Raw genomic sequence first — 23,236 nt, forward strand, 5'->3', positions numbered from 1 at the left:
TGCCACTACAACAAATATGTACATTGATAGCAGTAGAAGATAGCACATTTTCATGAACTGCTATAAAAGATGATTATTTTTTTTGGTCACTTTTTAATAGTTCAATATAAACGCTATGGTATAAAATCCTTAAGTGGGAATCTGAAAATCTTATTCCGCCAACCCTTAGCCGAATTATTTCACTTAAGCGCCTAACATTTGTTCACTTAAGCACCACACTGTCAAACAAAACAACACTCTCGAGCAAAACCTAACACTCTCGAGCAAAACAGCAAAATAACACACTCCTAATTTCTCTAAGATTCTCTTCTATTTTAACGACAAAACAAGCTAATACACCTCTTTTCTATTCGCCAGCCATAGATTCGTGCTCCTCCGCAGACACATTCTCCAGCACAGCCGTCAGTGAGCTCGAATCGAAGGCATGTCTTTCTTCTTTACTCTAATTTCCTTGTTTCTTCTTACTCTAAAGGTTTGAAATTATCGATTGTAGGGTTTATGAGCATCGATCTGAGATTAGATCCAAATTAGGAATTTTGGGAATTTTCAAATTAGGGATTTGATTCAAATTTCGGATTATGAAAATTATGGATTTGATTCAAATTTTGGATTATGATAATTAGGGATTTGATTCAAATTAGGGATTTTCAGAATTTTCAAATTTCCAAAGCTTATCGAAACATGCATTTCTAATTGGATACTTTTTGCTATTTGTCAAGTGTTTGTGGTTGTTGGCATTGGACTGAAGCTCGCTTTTGTTGTACTCAACAGTGCGGGTTAGTCCCTTGAGACAAAATTTTATGGTTATTCTTTGGTTGTTGTTTGGGTTTTTTGTTTTTGTTTTGCGACTGTAATTGTTTTGTGGTTGTAATTGTTTTGTGGCTGTAATTGTTTTGTTGTGCACTAGAGATGATATTAGCGTATTTGCAGTGGTATGTGATTGAATTGTTTACTTATCTGGAACACTTTTTTAATGTTGCTTTGGTTTGAAATGTTGTGATAAGGTTTTAATTAAGCTTAGAACATATAATGTTGGACAAGGCATGGGTGCATCTATGCAGGTAAGGAATTATTTTATATAAGTTAGGTTTAAGCTGGGGTTTGGATACTTACCCCAGTTCTTTATTCTGTCCCATTTCTTATTCATTGAAGAGGCGATCCTGGTTATGAGAGAGGCGCTCGGAAATTTGTACGGGATGTGACTGCGGCGTTAGGGGACATTGATATGATGATATGTCCTTGCAAAGACTGTTGTAATGTAGAACGCAAATCAGGCAGTGACGTGGTTGATCATCTTGTAACTAGGGGGATGGATGAGGCTTACAAGCTGAAAAACGATTGGTATCATCATGGAGACGTGAACTTAGTGGTCGATGGTGACAGCAAACTAAATCAGTGGAATGAGGAAATTCTTTAGTTATATAAAGCAGCTGAATATTCTGACAAAGAGTTGGCGAGTAAGGGTAAGGGTGACTCATGTAAGATTGCAGATGGTGACTTAGTTGAGATTGCAGAGGGTGAGGACAAGAGAGAAGATGAGTTCCTTGCAAATCTTGCAGATGCTAGTACGCCATTATATCAAAGTTGTTCAATCAACAACAAGCTATCGGCTATTGTGTCTTTGTTCAGGCTTAAGACACATAATGGCTGGTCCGACAAGAGCTTCAATGAACTGCTGGAGACATTGCCAAAGATATTGTCCGAGGATAATGTGCTTCACACATCATTTAATGATGATAAAAAATTTCTGAAGAGCTTTGATATGGGGTATAAAAAGATTCATGTATGTGTTTGTAACATCCGCGAACCGGAATCCTGGTTTAGGATGTGCATCGATCGATGCAGGTGGAGCATCGGTCGATGCTGACTCAATTTCGTGCGTTTTGACTTAAGTTAAACGCTGCGTTTTAGGCAAAGGGGGAAAGAAACCCTTAAGTCGAGCTTTGGTCTCATTCGACGTTTTTGGGCCGTTTTCGAGAAAACGAAAGAGAGAAAGAGTTTTGTGGGTGTTCTTGGTGATTTCTGGAGATTTGAGGCTATTCTTGTGGAGATTTGTAGCTGGGATCGTCGTAGGAACTTCCTAGAAATGTTTTCTTGCGTGTTTAAGGTTCAGAATCGTCTTGGCAAAGGTAAGTGCAGGACCATGGCTTATCTAAGCTAGAGAACTCTTTAATCTGCTTCTTATGTGTTGTTAGACTTTTTAGATGGATAATTGGGACGTTAGGAAGCTTTCTTGTGGCTTGGGATCGAGTCTTGTGTTTGCAGNTCTTGCAGATGCTAGTACGCCATTATATCAAAGTTGTTCAATCAACAACAAGCTATCGGCTATTGTGTCTTTGTTCAGGCTTAAGACACATAATGGCTGGTCCGACAAGAGCTTCAATGAACTGCTGGAGACATTGCCAAAGATATTGTCCGAGGATAATGTGCTTCACACATCATTTAATGATGATAAAAAATTTCTGAAGAGCTTTGATATGGGGTATAAAAAGATTCATGTATGTGTTTGTAACATCCGCGAACCGGAATCCTGGTTTAGGATGTGCATCGATCGATGCAGGTGGAGCATCGGTCGATGCTGACTCAATTTCGTGCGTTTTGACTTAAGTTAAACGCTGCGTTTTAGGCAAAGGGGGAAAGAAACCCTTAAGTCGAGCTTTGGTCTCATTCGACGTTTTTGGGCCGTTTTCGAGAAAACGAAAGAGAGAAAGAGTTTTGTGGGTGTTCTTGGTGATTTCTGGAGATTTGAGGCTATTCTTGTGGAGATTTGTAGCTGGGATCGTCGTAGGAACTTCCTAGAAATGTTTTCTTGCGTGTTTAAGGTTCAGAATCGTCTTGGCAAAGGTAAGTGCAGGACCATGGCTTATCTAAGCTAGAGAACTCTTTAATCTGCTTCTTATGTGTTGTTAGACTTTTTAGATGGATAATTGGGACGTTAGGAAGCTTTCTTGTGGCTTGGGATCGAGTCTTGTGTTTGCAGGAATGAAGATCCGGCGAGAAGCTTCGGGGAAAACGCGATGCTCGGCATTGCATCAATCGATGCATATCTTACGTCGGTCGATGCAAGTGCGAGGACGGCGCGTAAAACTCTAGGGTTTTCGTGTTATGTCGAGCATGCGTCGGTCGATGCAGATTGGGTGTCGGTCAATGCAAGTGTAACTTGCATCGGTCGATGCAGCTTCTGTGTCGGTCGATGCAGCTTCTGTGTCGGTCGATGCATCCCCATGTGGTGTCGGTCGATGCATGATGGTGTCGGTCGATGCAGAGTCCTGGTTTGTCGTTTGTTGTTTGTTGATTATTGTTTGTTGGTTAGAGATGACTCTATTGCTTGTGTGTATAGCCCAGTAGATGGGAGAATTGCCTTAATGAGTGTTTATTAAATATTCATGCATTGCAATATGTGTTTGTGGTGTAGGTAAAGGCAAAGGGTGATCGTGGAATCAAGGCAATGAAGAGGAGGATATTCTAGGGACTCGGTTTGATGTTGCCTGGCATTGCTAGGTTGCTAGAGTTTGGTCATTAGAACATTGCTAGGTTGGTAGTTCTATGTTTCCTGTCATTTGATTTTGGATATTGTTGTTGTTATATTTATTGGTTTATTTATTGGTTATTTATTGGTTATTAACATTGGTTATTCCACTGTTGATTGTGATTGTGGTTAGGTGGCTAGTGGATAAGGGACCACTAGTCGTAGTTTATTTACTATATTATATTTATTATTTAATATTAAAAAAAAAACGGGTCGGTCGTTTCAGTTTGGTATCAGAGCCCTTACGGTTCTAGGTTTGGGTTCACTAGGTTTCTGTTGTGATGTTTGGGATTGCATGTCTTGATTGATTATGTGAGTTAGTCAATTGTGTGTGGCATCGAGTCCTAGAACATCCTCTTCGAGCCTACTGTGTGATTCCATGGTGAGTTTATGTTTGTGTGTTGTAGTACAAATTGTTGCTTAGTCTTTTGTTCATGGTAGTGCAGATGGCTAGAGATGGTGCTGTTGCTGGTCGTGGTCATGGACGCGGACGTGGTCGTGGATGCAGACGTGTTCGTGGACACGGACATGGTCATGGTAGGGGCAGAGTCCCAGTGGTTAGTGAGACCGAGGACCAGNCCTGGCATTGCTAGGTTGCTAGAGTTTGGTCATTAGAACATTGCTAGGTTGGTAGTTCTATGTTTCCTGTCATTTGATTTTGGATATTGTTGTTGTTATATTTATTGGTTTATTTATTGGTTATTTATTGGTTATTAACATTGGTTATTCCACTGTTGATTGTGATTGTGGTTAGGTGGCTAGTGGATAAGGGACCACTAGTCGTAGTTTATTTACTATATTATATTTATTATTTAATATTAAAAAAAAACGGGTCGGTCGTTTCAGTTTGGTATCAGAGCCCTTACGGTTCTAGGTTTGGGTTCACTAGGTTTCTGTTGTGATGTTTGGGATTGCATGTCTTGATTGATTATGTGAGTTAGTCAATTGTGTGTGGCATCGAGTCCTAGAACATCCTCTTCGAGCCTACTGTGTGATTCCATGGTGAGTTTATGTTTGTGTGTTGTAGTACAAATTGTTGCTTAGTCTTTTGTTCATGGTAGTGCAGATGGCTAGAGATGGTGCTGTTGCTGGTCGTGGTCATGGACGCGGACGTGGTCGTGGATGCAGACGTGTTCGTGGACACGGACATGGTCATGGTAGGGGCAGAGTCCCAGTGGTTAGTGAGACCGAGGACCAGAGTGTGACAGCAGAGGGTGTCGGCGAGTCGCAGGGTGTCCAGGGGGATTCCGTGAGTGTGGTCGGAGGGGGCAGTGATGTTAGGGCCCCAGGTGTGGGTGTCCTAGTGGGGGAAGTCATGGGTGTCGACCTTGCGGGTTTGTTGGCACAGTTGTTAGAGCGGTTGCAGCCAGTGGCACCGGCTCAGGCTCAGGTAGTGCCACGGTGGTGGCGGAGGAGCGGCAGCCAATGGTTGCGGATGTGGGGGTCCATTCTCATTATATCAGTATGCTGATAGAGATGGGTCGTATTCATACCGAGCGGTTTTCGGGAGGTACTGATCCTACCGCTGCGGAGGCGTGGNGTGTGTTGTAGTACAAATTGTTGCTTAGTCTTTTGTTCATGGTAGTGCAGATGGCTAGAGATGGTGCTGTTGCTGGTCGTGGTCATGGACGCGGACGTGGTCGTGGATGCAGACGTGTTCGTGGACACGGACATGGTCATGGTAGGGGCAGAGTCCCAGTGGTTAGTGAGACCGAGGACCAGAGTGTGACAGCAGAGGGTGTCGGCGAGTCGCAGGGTGTCCAGGGGGATTCCGTGAGTGTGGTCGGAGGGGGCAGTGATGTTAGGGCCCCAGGTGTGGGTGTCCTAGTGGGGGAAGTCATGGGTGTCGACCTTGCGGGTTTGTTGGCACAGTTGTTAGAGCGGTTGCAGCCAGTGGCACCGGCTCAGGCTCAGGTAGTGCCACGGTGGTGGCGGAGGAGCGGCAGCCAATGGTTGCGGATGTGGGGGTCCATTCTCATTATATCAGTATGCTGATAGAGATGGGTCGTATTCATACCGAGCGGTTTTCGGGAGGTACTGATCCTACCGCTGCGGAGGCGTGGAGGACGAGTGTGGAACGTAACTTCCATACTTTGAGATGTCCTGAGGAGTTTTGGGTGGACATTGGGGTCCACCATTTGACTGGTGATGCTCAGTTGTGGTGGAGTTCTGTGGCAGCCAGGAGAGTGTAGAGGGAGATGACTTGGGCTGACTTCGTCTTGGAGTTCAACCGCAATTATTTCCCTAGAGAGGCACTGGATAGGTTGAAGGTGCAGTTCCTCCAGCTAGCTCAGGGGACTCGGTCAGTGCGGGAGTTTGACTTGGAGTTCAGCCGACTTCTGAGGTATGGGGGTCGGGATATGAAGTCTGAGGAGGGTCAGATCAGGAGGTTTTTAAGGGCCCTACGTGATGACTTGAGGGTTAACTGTAGAGGGCGGAGTTATGCTACGCGTGCGGAGCTGGTTGAGACTGCAGCAGGGATTGAGGAGGATATCTGGGCACAGTCAGTGGCAGCTAACCCAGCAGTCCAGCCTAGCAAGGCACAGCATCAGGGAGGTTTTAGCAAGGGCGGCAAGCCTGCGCAGGGAACCAAGCGGAGATGGGAGGCTACGCAGAGGCCAGGTGGTCTGACTTGATTCGGGTGTGGAGGCAAGGATCACAAGGTTGCTAGCTGTCCCTAGAGGAGTGCTTAGACGGCAGTAGATCGTGTGTGTTATCATTGCACGGAGCCAGGGCACATCAGGCCCTATTGTCCCAAGTTGCAGCCGGTAGCANACTTCATTACTCTGTAGTGTGCAGAGAGTGCAGGAATCAAAGGGGATCCCGGGGAGCGTACAGGAGTTGTCAGAGTTTCAGGAGGCAAGTTCCTGATGGTTATTGGACAAACTAGGGGAGTTGATATTCAGATCGCAGGAGAGTCATGGCCAGCGAATTTGCTTATCAGCCCAGTGGAGCTGTATGATGTTATTCTCGGGATGGATTGGATGCATCGGCATATGGTGCATTTGGACTGCTATCGAGGTAGAGTGGAGTTTGAGCGTCCAGGAGGGAAGTTGGTTTTTCATGGGATTAGACCGACTTTGGGGAGTCTCGTGATCTCGGCCATTCAGGCTGGGAAGATGATTGAGAAGGGCCGTGAGGCTTATTTGGTTAATATATCTATGCTAGAGTCAGTGGGAAAGTCTACGGTTAGCGGTATCCCAGTTGTAGAGGAGTTTGAGGAAGTGTTCCAGTCGTTGCAGGGGTTGCCACCATCTCGGTCTGATCCTTTCACGATTGAACTCGAACCAGGGACGATGTTGTTATCCAAGGCTCCTTACAGAATGGCTCCAGCAGAGATGGCAGAGCTGAAGAAGCAGCTAGAGGATTTGTTGAGTAAGGGTTTCATCCGTCCTAGTGTATCACCGTGGGGAGCACCGGTGTTGTTTGTCAAGAAAAAGGACGGGAGTTTCCGGTTGTGCATTGATTACAGGGGTTTGAACCGGGTCACTGTGAAGAACAAGTACCCTCTTCCCAGGATTGATGAGTTGTTGGATCAGTTGATGGGTGCTACTTGGTTCTCCAAGGTAGATCTGGCGTCGGGTTATCATCAGATACCGATAGATGAGGCAGATATGAGGAAGACTGCATTCAGGATGAGGTATAGGCATTATGAGTTTGTGGTGATGCCTTTTGGGTTGACCAACGCACCAGCTGCGTTTATGAGATTGATGAACAGCGTGTTTCAGGAGTTTCTGGACGTGTCTATCATCATTTTCATCGACGACATTCTGGTCTATCCTAGGAGTCCTGAGCAGCATGCAGTGCATTTGAGGGAAGTTATGGAGAAGCTGCGGGAGCAGAAGTTGTTTGCTAAGTTGAGCAAGTGCAGTTTTTGGCAGCGTGAGATGGGCTTTCTGGGTCATATTGTGTCTGCAGACGGGGTTTCTGTAGATCCGGAGAAGATTCAGGCTATCAGAGATTGGCCTATACCGCAGAATGCCACAGAGATCAGGAGTTTTCTTGGGTTGGCAGGATACTACAGGAGATTCGTGCAGGGGGTTGCGAGCAGAGCACGTCCTATGACCACGTCGAGAGGGAACGATGTTCCTTTTGTTTGGTCAGAGGAGTGTGAGGAAGGCTTTGCAAGCCTTAAGGAGATGTTGACTACTGCACCAGTTTTGGCTTTGCCTGAGCAGGGAGAACCCTATGTGGTTTATACAGATGCATCTAGAGTTGGTTTGGGGTGTGTTCTGATGCAGCATGGGATGGTGATTACCTATGCTTCGCGGCAGTTGCGGAAGCATGAAGGCAACTATCCTACTCATGATTTGGAGATGGTTGCTGTAGTTTTTGCCCTGAATATTTGGAGATCTTATCTTTATGGTGCAAAGGTGCAGGTGTTTACAGATCGTAAGAGCCTGAAGTATATATTCACTCAGCCTGAGCTGAATTTGAGGCAGAGGCGGTGGATGGAGCTTGTGGCGGATTATGATTTGGAGATAGCTTATCATCTTTGTAAGGCTAACTTGGTTGCAGATGCTTTGAGTCGGAAGCGGGCGGCTTCGGCTCAGGAGCAGGATATGGATTCTCTGGTAGGAGAGATCAGTGCGTTGAGCTTGTGTGCGGTTTCTCAGGAACTGTTGGGCTTGGTTGCAGCTGATAGAGCAGATTTGTTGAGCAGAGTGCGGTTGGCTCAGGAGTCGTTGTGGGTTTGCCAGTGTCCAGGACGTTTGATGCTATTTGGGTCATAGTGGACCGGTTGACTAAGTCAGCACATTTTCTGGCCATTAAGAAGACTGATGGAGCAGCGGTCTTGGCTAAGAAGTATGTGAAGGAGATAGTCAGGTTGCATGGGGTGCCAACGAGCATTGTGTCTGATAGGGATTCTAAGTTCACTTCGGTGTTCTTGAGAGCGTTTCAGGCAGAGATGGGCACTAAGGTGCATATGAGTACAGCTTATCATCCCCAGACAGATGGACAGTCAGAGAGGACGATTCAGATGCTGGAGGATGTGTGTGTTGGATTGGGGAGGCCATTGGGTAGATCATTTGAGCTTGGTAGAGTTTGCTTACAACAACAATTATCAGACAAGTATTAAGATGGCTCCCTATGAGGCTTTGTATGGGAGGTCGTGTCGTACACCGTTATGTTGGACTCAGGTGGGGGAGAGGAGCATTTACGGGGAAGATTTTGTTCAGGAGACTTCGGAGAAGATCCGGGTTCTCAAGTTGAACATGAAGGAAGCTCAGGATCGGCAGAGGAGTTATGCCGATAGGAAGAGGAGAGATCTTGAGTTTCAGGTTGGAGATAGAGTGTACCTCAAGATGGCCATGTTGTAGGGTCCGAACAGGTCATTGACTAAGACTAAGTTGAGTCTGAGGTATATGGGTCCGTTCAGAGTGATTGAGCATGTTGGACCAGTGGCTTATAGACTGGAGTTACCTGAGGTTATGCGTGCATTCCATAAGGTTTTCCATGTTAATATGTTGAGGAAGTGTCTCCGTGAGGATGATCAGTTGTTAGCTAAGATTCCTGAGGATCTTCAGCCTAACATGACTTTGGAGGCGAGACCAGTGAGGGTTCTCGATAGGAGAATTAAGGAACTTCGAAAGAAGAAGATTCCTTTGATGAGAGTCCTTTGGGACTGTGATCGTGTCGAGGAGCAGACTTGGGAGCCTGAGGCGAGGATGAAGACAAGGTTTAAGAAGTGGTATGAGAAACAAGCCGCGCCTTGAGCTTGCCTAGCCTGGTCCCATCTGTAGTCCGTGGCTGGAGCGGGAATGGAGTATTCCAGCCCATCTCTCTTGTTTACTTTGTCGCTTGGGGTGGTTGGTTGTGCGACTAAGTAACAAGATGAGGTGGTGTTGGGGGTACAAAGTTTCTGCGAGGCAGTGTGTTGGAGGAAAGTTTCCAGTTTTGGAAGTGTCTATAAGTGGAAAGTTTCCGGAAGTGAAAAGTGCTAAAAATGGAAAGTTTTATGTGAGTTAGAATTTGTCCATTTAGTGGTGGAGAGCTTTGGTGAGGGCTTGTGGGGCCTTTGTGGTGGACTTTTGAGTCGTTGCGCCGTGTGTGATGGTCTTTTGAGTTTTGTGTGGCCTTTGTGGCGGGGTTTTTAGCCATTGTGTGGCCTTTGTGGCGTGCTTTTTAGCCATTGTGTGGCCTTTTTGGCGGGCTGTTTAGCCATTGTGTGGCCTTTGTTACGGGCTGTTTAGCTAGAGTGTGGCCTTTGTGGCGGGCTGTTTAGCCAGAATGCCTGTTGAGGCGGTCCTTCGGGACAGATGGTCTTCGCGACGGTCCTTCGGGACGAGTGGCCTTGGTGGCGGTCCTTTTTAGGACATTTGTTTGGCCTTGGTGGCGGTCCTGTTTAGGACATTTGTTTGGTCTTGGTGGCGGTCCTGTTTAGGACATTTTGTTTGGCCTTTGTGGCGGCCCTTTTTGGGTAGAGAGATGATCCTTGTGTGGTCATGAGGTATTCCAGTGAGGGGATAAGTGGTTGGTAGGGCATCGTATTGTCTTACGTGAGCCACGGGAAGGAAACCTGGATAGGGATAAGACTCAGACGTGTTCAGAATTGTTTGCTCGCGACTCTTGGGGGACTTAGGTCCTCCTAGTACCGTCATATTCTAAGACTTTGTGGCTTGGGAGTATGGCTGGTATATCGACTTCGGATGACGATTCGGGGGCGCGCTGTAGGGTGGCAACCCGAGAGACGAGTATTGGGCTCCCTTATATACATTATGGCATGCGGGCTTAGGCCCGATGAGGAGCCAATATTATGGCATGCAGACTTCGGTCTGATGAGGAGCCAATAAAAACTCAAGGTTTAGGCCTGTGAGTAAAAAGGAGAGTCCAAAAGTCGAGAGCAAATAATGTCTAGAGCGTGAGTCTATCGCCTAGAGGTGACCTTCTGTAGATCGGTCAGAGGAGTGCAGGCCGTGGAGACGGTAGCACGGGAGTCCTTGGTCGAGTGTTGTTCGAGATTCGAGGATGAATCTAGATTGGTGGGGGAGAATTGTAACATCCGCGAACCGGAATCCCGGTTTAGGATGTGCATCGATCGATGCAGGTGGAGCATCAGTCGATGCAGACTCAATTTCGTGCGTTTTAACTTAAGTTAAACGCTGCGTTTTGGGCAAAGGGGGAAGGAAACCCTTAAGTCGAGCTTTGGTCTCATTCGACATTTTTGGGCTGTTTTCGAGAAAACGAAAGAGAGAAAGAGTTTTGTGGGTGTTCTTGGTGATTTCTGGAGATTTGAGGCTGTTCTTGTGGAGATCTGTAGCTAGGATCGTCGTAGGAACTTCCTAGAAGTGTTTTCTTGCGTGTTTAAGGTTCAGAATCGTCTTGGCAAAGGTAAGTGCAGGACCATAGCTTATCTAAGCTAGAGAACTCTTTAATCTGCTTTTTATGTGTTGTTAGACTTGTTAGATGGATAATTGGGACGTTAGGAAGCTTTCTCGTGGCTTGGGATCGAGTCTTGTGTTTGCAGGAACGAAGATCCGGCGAGAAGCTTCGGGGAAAACGCGATGCTCGGCATTGCATCGGTCGATGCATATCTTGCGTCGGTCGATGCAAGTGCAAGGACGGCGCGTAAAACTCTAGGGTTTTCGTGTTATGTCGAGCATGCGTCAGTCGATGCAGATTGGGTGTCGGTCGATGCAAGTGTAACTTGCATCGGTCGATGCAGCTTCTGTGTCGGTCGATGCATCCCCATGTGGTGTCGGTCGATGCATGATGGTGTCGATCGATGCAGAGTCTGTGTTTGTCGTTTGTTGATTGTTGTTTGTTGGTTAGAGATGACTCTATTAGTTGTGTGTATAGCCCAGTAGATGGGAGGATTGCCTTACTGAGTGTTTATTAAATACTCATGCATTGCAATATGTGTTTGTGGTGCAGGTAAAGGCAAAGTGTGATCGTGGAATCAAGACAATGAAGAGGAGGATGTTCTAGAGGCTCGGTTTGATGTTGTCTGGCATTGCTAGGTTGCTAGAGTTGGGTCATTAGAACATTGCTAGGTTTCTGGTTCTATGTTTCCTGTCATTTGATTTTGGATATTGTTATTGTTATATTTATTGGTTATTGAGATTGGTTATTCCGCTGTTGATTGTGATTGTGGTTAGGTGGCTAGTGGTTATGGGACCACTAGTCGTAGTTTGTTTATTATATTATATTTATTATTTAATATTGAAAAATAAAACGGGTCGGGTCGTTTCAGAGTTAATGACTGTTGTCTATTTAGAAACAAGTACAAGAAGCTAAACAATTGTCCCAAATGCAATGCTTCACGGTGGAAGATAAATACGCACACTAGTGAAATAAAGAAAGGTGTCCCACAGAAAGTATTACGGTACTTTCCAATAATCCCAAGGTTGAAGAGAATGTTCAGGTCTGAGGAATTGGCCAAGGATTTAAGGTGGCATTTTAGTAACAAGAGCAGTGATGGTAAACTCCGGCATCGTGTGGATTATGTTACATGGGATAAGATGAATGACAAGTATCCTTCATTTACAGCCGAAGAGAGGAACTTACAGCTTGGACTATCCACTAATGGCTTTAATGCGTTCAACATGCAGAATACTAAGTATAGTTGCTGGCCTGTTCTGTTAGTGAACTATAATCTGCCTCCTCACCTTTGTATGAAGAAGGAGAACATATTGCTAACCTTGATGATTCCTAGTCCACAACAACCTGGCAACAGTATTGATGTCTACTTGGAGCCTCTCATTGACGATTTAAACCATCTATGGAAGGAGGGATAGTTAACATATGACGCCTCTAGTAGAAGTACTTTTACTCTAAAGGCAATGCTTCTCTGGACCATTAGTGATTTTCCTGCGTATGGAAACCTCGCTGGTTGCAACGTAAAAGGGAAAATGGGCTGTCCCATTTGTGGTAAAAACACAGATAGTAAGTGGTTGAAGTTCAGCAGAAAGCATGTGTATATGTGTCACAGAAAGGGTTTGGCACCAACACATAGTTATAGGAAGAAGAAGACTTGGTTTGATAGAAAAGCTGATTATGGGAGGAAGGGAAGAATTTTAACAGGTCGTGAGATATCTCAGAATCTGAAAAACTTCAAAAACGAGTTTGGAAATGTGAAAGAATCTGGGAGGAAGAGAAAAATATCTGACTGTATGGAACCAGTCTATGATAATGACGATGTATCCAGTGAATCTGAGGAAGATGAGGAAGTAGAAGTAGATCAGGAGGGGTTGTCAAGATGGAAAAAAAGATCAATTTTTTTCAAACTGGCTTATTGGGAGGTATGTTTATTAATTTTTGATTAATTAAGCTATGTTTAAGTTGGGATTTTTATGAACTGTAATTGTGTTGTGTAGGATCTTCCGGTAAGGCATAATTTGGATGTAATGCATGTAGAGAAAAATGTGGCTGCAAGCTTTGTCTCTACATTGTTGCATTGTGATAAATCTAAGGATGGTCTCAATGCTCGTAAAGATTTGGAAGATATGGGTATAAGAAAGGACTTGCATCCAAACATCCAAGCTAGAGAAATTTTTTTTTTGCAAACATCTATTTGACTTTAAAGGTCCAGACGGGTACTGTTCTAATATATCAAGGGGTGTGTCATTAGAGGACTGTAAGGTCACAGGGCTCAAATCCCACGATTATCACGTGTTGATGCAGCAATTACTTCCGGTTGCACTTAGAGGGTTGTTACCAAAAGGTCCTAGGACAGCAATCTTGCGCTTATGCGCATTCTTCAACCATTTGTGTCAGAGAGTTATTGATATAGAGGTGATTTCGGTAATGGAAGCTGAAATCATGGAAACTCTTTGTATGTTTGAAAGGTCCCCCCCCCCCCTAGCTTCTTTGATATCATAGTACACTTGACTGTACATCTAGGAAGGAAAGCTCGACTAGGAGGACCAGTCCATTTTCGATGGATGTATCCATTTGAAAGGTTTATTTTCTCTCTACTATTATTTTTAGATATGTATTTGTAGTGATTTTCTATTTTGTTGCTAATCCGTATATCTTTCAATTTGCAGATATATGAAAGTTCTTAAAGAATTTGTTCGAAACCTTGCAAGACCAGAGGGTTGTATTGCTGAGTCATATATGGCAGAAGAATGTATGCAGTTATGTAGTGATTTTCTGAAAAAGACAACAAGTGCAGAAGAAAAACTTGATAGAAATATAGACTATGAGAACAGCTCAATACTAGAAGGTCGTCCCTTATCCGCAGGAACAACAATTAATCTCACTGAAATGGAGAAGAACATAGCACATCTTGCTGTCATTCAAAATATGGCTGCCTTGGATCCTTATGTAGAGTAAGTTCTGTTTATTTGATATATGTCCTTGTCATTTGCATTGTACATATATATCAAGCTGATTATTTCTATTTGTATATCTCTTTTGCAAGCATGCACCTGCAACATCTTCAAGACATAAATCCAAGGTGTATACGTGATGCATCAATGTTATGGACTATGCATGCTAAGTATTTTGCATCTTGGTTAAAAGAATAGGCAAGTAATTTCGTAAGTCGTTTGTAAGATTGAGTATGGTTTAGTTGTCTATAAGTTACTGACTCTTATTGTTTTTTAATTTGGTAGATACATATGGCTTCAAATAATCATGAAGATATAATTAAATGGCTGGCATATGGTCCAAGGTGTACTGCAAGATCTTACATTGGCTATATAGTGAATGGGCAACGTTTTCACACAAGCTCACTTGAAAAGCAAAATCAGAATAGTGGGGTTTATTATGAGACAACGGCTATGTGTAGGTCTAGTGCTAAAGATACTTCCCAAGTAGTTGATCTGGTATCCTACTATGGGAGAGTAATTGACATAATATTGCTTGATTATAATGTGTTCTATGTTCCTATATTCCAGTGTCAATGGGCAGTAAGAGGTAACAGAGTTAAGATTGAAGTTGGGTTCACACTTGTTAACTTGAATCAAAGCCAAGTAAGCTTTTTGAGGGATCCATATATACTAGCTTCTCAGGCAAAGCAAATCTTTTATTCAAGGGAAGATGATTCATCAAATTGGCATGTTGTTATGAGAAGTTCTTCACGGACATATAGTAAAGAAGATGATCAAGATGGACCTGCAGATATTGGTCCGATGCTAGTAGATGTTGACATGGATGTTGAACTGGATGAAGCTGAATATACTAGAGCTGATTGTGAAGGCATATATGTCTCAAATGTAGTGATTACATGTTTAATTTGTGTCTCCTCTTGCTTGTGATTTTTTTTTTATGTTTGTTAACTCATCGTGTGAATTTTTTCTTGATATATGTCTATTTACTCAGTATATGTTTAGCGTTGACAGATTCTAACTCGTTTCTTCTGTGATGTAGGTGAATTAATATGGGTCAACCAAAGAAAAAGGTTGCACAAAAAAAAAAAGGTAGTAGATGATGACCCAGTATATATTGGTACTGTGGACCCCCGACTGTAGCAGTTCAGCAACCCAGCAGCCATGAGGAGCCCCCGAGTGTAGAAGCTCAGCAGCCCAGCATGCGAGAAGAGCCCCCGAATGTAGCAGCTCAGCAACCCAACAGCCATGAAGAGCCCCCGATTGTAGCAGATCAGCAGCTAAATGAGGAAGAGCATGTAGGTGAGATTGGGTTGAATGATGAAAATGACCGTCCTGCCAAGCGTAAGAGATAGAGAGGACCCACAAAGATGAAAAACATCGCCAAGGATCCAACGGTTTGAGTAATAGTTGACTACACTTTCATGGGAGAGCCTTATGGTCCAGGGTCAGTTAAGTTGGCTTCGTATGTAGGTGCATTGGCATGGGAACACGTTCCTATCAAAATTGATAATTGGAAGCAAGTTAGTGAAGATATGAAAACAGTTCTATGGAAATCTGTATAGGTAACAATTTCATTAAAATATGCTTTTGTTTATTTAGAACATGGTGATTTTAATAATTACATGTTAATGGTAACTGAGTGCAGGCACGATTTGAGCTTGATGAAGAGTTTCCAAGGATTGTTGTGCTGAAGCAGATGGGAAATTTGTGGAGGGCATACAAGTCACGCATTGTCAGGCAACTTAATGAGGCTAAGAATAACCAGCAGAGGATGAATCTGAGACCAATGTACATTTCTCCTCTCGACTGGCGTAAATTTGTGAATACAAAAACAAGCCAAGCCTTTAAGGTATTTACTTTAAATTATGTAAGTTTAATATTTGAGTGATGGTTAATAATATGTTTAAATGTTAGGTTGTGAGTGACACGGCTAAAGAAAGGAGGAAGAAACAGATCCCTCACACTACTAGTCGTAAAGGAATGGTCAGACTTACGGAAGAAATGGTAAGCATACTACCATCTATGTTTTTTGATCTGGTAATATCTACCTTGATAATTGATGTGTTGCTTTTTTCACAGAAAGTTGAAAGCGAGGATCCATCTGAAGTGACAAGGCTAAAGGTTTGGGTCAAGTCGCGTACCAAAAAGGATGGTACACCAGTTAATACGACTGCCGCAGAAAAGATTGTAAGTTTCAAATTGGCATGTGGCTTAGTGATTTTGTTACCCATTAAATATTGTATTTCCTCTTATCCAGAAAAAGACAGTTGAACTGGTTGGTACTGATGGTCCAACAAGTACAACAAATCCGGATGTAGATCATCTCTCCCAGCTTTTGGGACCTGACAATCCTGGTATGCTGAGGGCAATGGGTAGAGGCATGAGTAAGACCAAATTAGCTTGTTTCCAAATTAAGAACAAATGTATGGCTGACATGCAAGAGAAGCAAGTTCAGTTAGTAAAGCAGGTCAATCAGTTGCAAAATGAAATTATAAGAAGCAGGTTAGTTAATTACTTTGACGATTCTCAAAGTAATCATTAACTTGCTAATTTATTTAATGGAATTTGACATTGCTTTCTTAAATTAGAGGGATTAGGGCCTGAAATTGGTGAAAACTCAGCTCCAAGAGTAAGTTATTCCTTATTCTTATTATAAATGGTCAGTTTTTCCTTCAAGCTTATTCAAATTTCTAACTTATGTTTATTTTCGACTTCAACATTTGTAGAGCGTAAACAAAAAATCACACCCTAGGTGTGTGTTGGTTGATTGGTCTGACACTGATGAAAACATTGATGAGGGGCGTATTCTTTCTTCTGATCCTGATGACATAGTGAATGACTCTCGTCTAGGCCCTACGGATCTGAAAGTCTTGGTTGAATCTGCTACGAAAACAGATGCATTCCTCTAGAGACCTGCAACTAAAATGTTTACTATTGAGGAAGCTGTTGGACAGATGATTGCATGGCCTGCAGATAAATGTGTTCTTTTGGATAAAGAGATTCAAATAGAAGACATTGTGCCGAGGGTAAAATTTATTGTCCTTTCCAGACAATCCAGATAATTTATTGTCCTTTACTATATTCTTATTTGAATTGTGTTTTTGTGATTGTGTATGACAGGACCTAAATGGAAGTTCCTTGAACAAATGTAAACTACTGGATTTGTCTACGGATGAATTGATTGTTGCTGAGAGTCGTTGGCACACAAAAGAACCATCTGCATTAGTTAATGGTCTTCTTATTGGGCCAAAAGCTGTTAAAGTATTCGTGGATTCAGTATGTCAACCTGACACGTTCATATGGAGGCCTACAATGGACATGACATACCTCGAGGACTGTTTGATGACTTATGTAGCATGGCCTGCCCATAAAGTTGTTCGTCAGAATGGCGAGAGTTCTCCTATACGTAATTCTCCATCAACTAATATACCATCAGGTTCTACATCAACAGCAGTGGCAAAATCTGCAGCAACATGTTCGAAATCACCTATTGAGGATGCAACAGGTCCATGCTCTCCAACTAAGAAAACTCAACCGCATTCACAGTCTCTTATCCTGGAATCTCAGGTAAATGTTTTATATGTTATGAAGTTGTTTCTGTCAAGTCATATGATTGTTGGTTGGCTTATATTATTTGACATTGCAGCATATCAATGAAGTTGTCTCAAAGGAAAATAAGAAGTGCAGACTGATGGATATTACCGGGAAGAAGTTGATTGTTGCTAAAGGACGATGGGCAACAAACGATCCAGACCAAAAGGTTCACTTTGTTCGTTTGGGTTCTAATGCAGTTAAAGTGTGGGTAGATATTGTCAAGGTAAGCGATGCAGCAGTTTGGAGGCCATCAGAAGAAATTGAGATGATGGAAGATGCCTTTGGCACAGTCATTGCATGGCCAGAGGACAAAGTGATCATCATGTCTTAAATTAACCATGAGGTTTACTGACTCCTACTTCAAACTTACAATCTATCTTATGGATTTGCTTTTTATCTTGAGACTTGTCTTGTTCCTTATGGATTTTAAACTTTTGTTATGTACTATGTATTATGTTGGATTGTGATATGGTGAATTAGGGGATTTAATAATAATACAGGTTCCCAATCAATTTCAAAATAACAAGAAACCAATGTTCCCAAAACACTTATAATCGCATCTAAAATCCTGCTATAACAAAATATATTATAGCATAAACATATAGCTAACGAAAACTGAATTAAACCGTTTAACTAACATTATGGTAGAGTTTAACTAACATTATGGTAGAATCACCTAACATAGCGTGTATAATGACTTATAACATTATCTTTAAAAATTTGAAAAGCGGGATAACATAGCATTTCTCTACTACTATGGTATATTACTATACCATAGCATATGAATTCTGCGCTATCATATGTGAGGTACCTACAATAACAGTGGCCTAGCATAGCGTTTGTGAAAAAGCTATAAATTACATATTATAGTGTTTCTCTCGTGCTATCAATGTACATATTTGTTGTAGTGCGTTGAGACATGATAAACCCAAAATTAAGCGTTAATATGTTAGTGCGCAAGCGACAAAAGCAATTAGGAAGTTTAAAACTTGAGAATGCAAAGAGAGGATTATCCGATCGTGTGGGTGACAAGGTCGACTTGTTGGCTTGAACAAAATGGTGGACAGCTCGATTGGTGCGACGGAGGCGAGAATCGAGAGTGGCTTTTATTGAGTTCGAGGGGACGCGCGTTGAAGACGGCTCGATTGACGGTATGAGAGCGGCTCGAGAGAGAGGTGTGAAAACGGCTCGAGAGAGGTGTTACGACCGAGGCTCGAGTCAAGCTTGATGTCGTCGGCTCGATTGTGAGTGGTGGTCTGCTCGAGCGGGTCAACATTTGTGGACGAGAAGGAGACAGCAACGGTATTTGAACTTTATGGTGTGTGATACAGCTGCAGAGACGTGACGGTGAAGACAACGGCTCGAGTGGTGAATGGAGATGGTGACGAGAGCGTGGCTCGAGAGGGGTTGTGAGATTGGCTCGATTGTAGAGTCTCAGACGGGATTTTGAGATTGGCTCGAGAGAGTGGTTGGGAGCGGATGTTGAACTGGCGACGACGAACTGGTTGAGACTAAACTCGGTTGAGTGAACGGAGAACGGCTCGAGTGGTGTTGCAACGGCGGATCGAGTAGTTGAGAGTGGCTCGACAGACACGTACAAGGATGACGGAAAGTGGTGACGGTTCCGGTAGATGGGCACTGGCGTGACTTCGTCAGACTGGACCGGAGTGGTGATGTCGAGCAGAAAGAGAGAGAGAGAGTGAAGTGAGACGTTTGGTTGGTGGGTGATTAGAGGGTGAAAGGGAGGTGTGAAATAAATAGAGAATGAAGGTTCTAAAAAGAGAGATGGAGTGTTGTGGTGGGATGAGGTGACACAAAGTTTTTGTGTCTCATGAGAGGGAGCAAGAAAAATGGAGAGTTGATAGGTTCACGTGGGTGGAAAATCCAACAAAGAGGGAGAGAGGTTTGGACGTCGGCGAGAGTGGGGAGATGAGGGAGTGATGAGGGAGTAGATAGGAAACGAATGGTTGGGAGGAAAAGAAGAAAAATGATTGTGATGGGTGGGGTAAGCATGACGTACTTCTCTCCTTTTCTTACTTCTCTTCACTCTTTTTTTTTTAATTCTTTTTTTTCTCAATTTTCTCTATATCTTCTATCTCTCCTGTAGAACCCATCATACTCAACTTTACTCTAAACTCACTTTTTTAATTGTATTTTTTTATGTTGCTTAGACTCCCTTCTGTAGATTCCTGAACACTAGAAAACCAGAAACAAAAATTAAAAACACAGGGATCCTAAAAAATATTTACAATGATACCTTTGGGACTTCCTCCCAACTGAGCTTGTTTAAAGTCCCTAGCTTGACTTTTCAGCTTTTTATGCTTTTTCGGGTTCATAGAGGAGCACAGAAGACCCTTCTGGTCGGACTTGATTAGCTAAAAATTTCTTGAATCTTTGACCATTTACAGTGAACTCGCTACCATCCTTGTTCAGAAGAGTGATGGCTCCGAATGGCAGAACCTCCTTGACGTCAAAAGCTCCAGAACACCTAAACTTAAGCTTTCCAGGAAATAACTTAAGTTTGGAGTTGAAAAGCAGAACCTGATCTCCAGCCTTGAGCGCCTTGACAACCATTTTCTTATCAGGAAAATTCTTGGTTCTTTCTTTGTAAATCTTTGAGCTCTCATAGGCATCACGTCTGATCTCTTCCAACTCATGTAGATCAAGAGTCCTCTTAGCCTAAGCTGTATCAATATCCAAGTTCAACAACTTGATAGCACAAATCGCCTTGTACTCAACCTCCACAAGGAGATGACATGCTTTACCATATACCAACTGAAATGGTGTTCTGCCTATTGGCGTCTTGAACGCTGTTTTGTACGCCCAGAGAGTCTTGTCCAGCTTAACAGACCAATCTTTCTTCGAAACCCCAACAATTCTGGACAAGATCCCCTTGATTTTCTTATTCGAGACTTCAACCTGTCCGCTGGTCTAAGGGTGATACGCAGTAGATACCTTGTGTTTGACCCCATACTTTCTCAGCATACTCTCAAACACTTTGTTGATGAAATAAGTTCCACCTTCGCTGATCACTGCTCTAGGTATTGATATGTTACGGTTTTGACTCACTTTGACCCCGTTTATTTGATAGTTTTGTAGTTGTTTGAGTCCTTTTCAGGTTATAATAAGAGGCTAGGAAGCTAAAAGCAAGGATTGGAACAGCATGAGCAATCGGAGCAGAAAGGAGTTGAATTGGAGCAGAAAAGCTGATTTTAGACCCAGGAGCACATGCTCCCGATTTCCGAGCACATGCTCCCAACTCTACGGTTTCATGACGACACGTGGCAAGCATCTAGGCGCTGATTCCCTGCCTAATTCCCCTTATTTTAGGCGATCCTTTGTGAGAGAAAGAGGGCTGAGATCGCTTTTTAATAGGGAGATTTGAATTTGGAATCTTTCCTTATTTTTCTCTACTTGTATGCTATTTAACCTAGGGTTTTTAGGAGAGATAATATACCTTTTCTTTTGGTTTTTGAGCGACGTTTTTGTGAGAGGGAGAAGAGCGGCTACCTTGTGAAGCATTCTCTGAACCCTTTTTATTTTTATGTCATTGAATTTCTCATCTTTTGCTATGATTCATTTCTCTATGTCTGAGTAGTTTTCTTTGCTAGATTAGGGGTTTCAAAAGGGGTTTCATGGGTTAGCAACAGAACACAAATAGGGCTTTATATAATCGATTGTCTTCACTATTGTTAGACTTAATGCTTAGGTTGATTTGATCACCCAATCTATGATTCTAGGTTTATCTATTCATCAAAAGTGTAATAGGTTGCTAGAAAAGACATTAGTGGGCAAATTATCCTAGACCTGCGAAAGTTGATGTGTAGGTGATTTGTGAACTTATCATTCCTGTTCTTTAATGCTTGTCTGCGATTCTGGGCTCAAACGACAGTTTAGGGTTTATGGACCGCCGAGCATGTGCTCCGGATGTCTGAGCACGTGCTCCGCTTTTCCGCACAGAATCGATCAGATAAAGTTATTGATACCACAACAGTGGATCAGTTTATATTTATGTTTGAGTTCTAGACTGGTACTTAATCTATGCCCTGAATAGTTGTTTAGTTGCTATCTCTGAAATTCCCAAGAATTACCCCTGATCTAGTGTTTTGCTTATTGCCTTTTTATACCGTTTTAATCGCGTTACTGTTACCAAACAAACCCAACTTTGAATTGTCTTAGCTTGAAATTGAACCAATAGAACCATAGAGTAAAACTTGGTCTTCGTGGGATTCGACCCCTAAGTACTACTTCTTTGCTGTGCACTTGCAGTAGGAAAATAGGGTTTAAAACTCTGTGTATCAAGTTTTTGGCGCCGTTGCCGGGGACCAAATTTTTACCTTTGGTTTTCGGCGAAATTACTAGACTAAGACCTTACTGATTTGTCTTTCTGCTTCTTCTTTGCGTGTGTTTCAGGTGCATGTCAAGAAGATCTACAAGAAGAAACAACACCGAAGAACTAGTTGCTTTGTCAGCCGCAGAGCTCTCTTTGGCAGAAAGAACAAACCGCAAGAACAGAAAGTTTCAATCCGTCAACATGGGTGACAACAGAAACAATGAGGATATGGCTGCCGAGTTGCAGCAACTTCGACAACAGTTGGGGCAGTTGCTCCGTGCTCAACACGAAAGAGCCGCGCCGCCACAACCGCCCATTGGGGACAAGGACAACCCGCATATGTTCTACACCAACCGAGCGGCGATTGTTCCTCCCACCATCCAGAGACAAGATTTTGAGATCAAGCCACAGATGATCTCTCTAGTGAAGCAGCACCTATTTCACGGTCTCCCAGCTGAGATTCCGATGGACCACATCGAGAATTTTGAGGAGATATGTAGCACCACTGGTTCAAATGGGATACCGCCAGACTTTCTGAAGTGCAAGCTCTTTCCCTTCTCTCTTGCGGATAGAGCTTCACGTTGGCTGAAGTCATTGCCACCTGGGTCTCTGACATCATGGGAACAGTGTAGATCTGCGTTTCTGGACCATTTCTACACCAAGGCTAAGACCGCTGCCCTGAGGAACAAGATTTCATCGTTCCAACAGCACACTGGAGAAGCCTTCTGCGAGGCTTGGGAGAGGTACAAAGAGTACCGTAGAGAGTGTCCGCACCATGGATTCAGTGATGAACAGATTCTGGGCATTTTCTATGATGGAGTTAACTGGGACTACAGAAACGCTCTCAACTCGGCCAGCAATGGGGATTTTATGACAAAGTCTAAGGAAGGAGCATATCAGTTGATTGAGAACCTAGCTGCAAGCTCCAGCAACAAGGCTCCTGAGTATGACAGGTCCGTGAAGGTCAACAGTGTCGATACGCAAAAGATCGACGAGTTGACAGCCAAGGTGAACCTTCTTCTGAAGGGGAGCCAGAAAACTGTCCATTTTGTCGATGAGACCGGAGACATGCCGCTAGCTCAGGAGATTTGTGATGGAGAGGATGAAACGATGGAGGTTAATTATGTGAGTGGGCAAGGTTTTGTGCAGAACAGGGGTTTCAACCCGAACTACAGAAGCCATCCGAATTTGTCCTATAGAAGCACCAACGTGGAGAATCCTCAGGATCAGGTGTATCCGCAGCAAGGAGCTCAGAATCAGATGGGTTATCAGAAAACCTTCTCAAACAACTTCCAAGGCAAACAGTTTGTGCCCACTCAAAACCGTTTCCAAGGGGGGAACCAGCAGGCATATACAAGCGCTCAGCAAGCACTGCCTTTCACCAACCAGCAGTTGGGATCTTCACCTGCTAGCAGCTCTCAGGATGAGCTGAAAAACATGATGCAACAACTCTTGGTGAATCAACAAAAAGCTTCAGTGGAAATCAACGCTAAGGTCGATACC

General features: G+C 43.4%; 3 protein-coding genes across 3 annotated transcripts; 2 read left to right on the forward strand and 1 right to left on the reverse strand.

Moving 5' to 3' along the window:
* On the forward strand, positions 6,979–7,401 carry LOC109125595 (RNA-directed DNA polymerase homolog; the record flags this gene model as incomplete). Its single annotated transcript, XM_019227528.1, has 1 exon — positions 6,979–7,401. A coding segment is annotated over one exon (423 nt), but the record flags the coding sequence as incomplete, so codon positions are not given.
* Positions 12,313–14,854, forward strand: LOC104704745. The gene is made up of 7 exons (XM_010420780.1): positions 12,313–12,771; positions 12,847–12,979; positions 13,056–13,317; positions 13,519–13,798; positions 14,089–14,301; positions 14,374–14,691; positions 14,846–14,854. The coding sequence occupies exons 1-7, from the start codon at positions 12,313–12,315 to the stop codon at positions 14,852–14,854; spliced, it is 1,674 nt and encodes a 557-aa protein (XP_010419082.1).
* Positions 19,717–20,372, reverse strand: LOC104704746. The gene is made up of 3 exons (XM_010420781.1): positions 20,356–20,372; positions 20,173–20,278; positions 19,717–20,079 (listed from the first exon to the last, which is right to left on the reverse strand). Exons 1-3 carry the CDS (start codon positions 20,370–20,372, stop codon positions 19,717–19,719), a joined length of 486 nt encoding a protein of 161 aa, XP_010419083.1.

This window comes from Camelina sativa, chromosome 7 (genome assembly GCF_000633955.1).
Source record: "Camelina sativa cultivar DH55 chromosome 7, Cs, whole genome shotgun sequence".
In the NCBI taxonomy this organism is placed as follows: domain Eukaryota; kingdom Viridiplantae; phylum Streptophyta; class Magnoliopsida; order Brassicales; family Brassicaceae; genus Camelina; species Camelina sativa.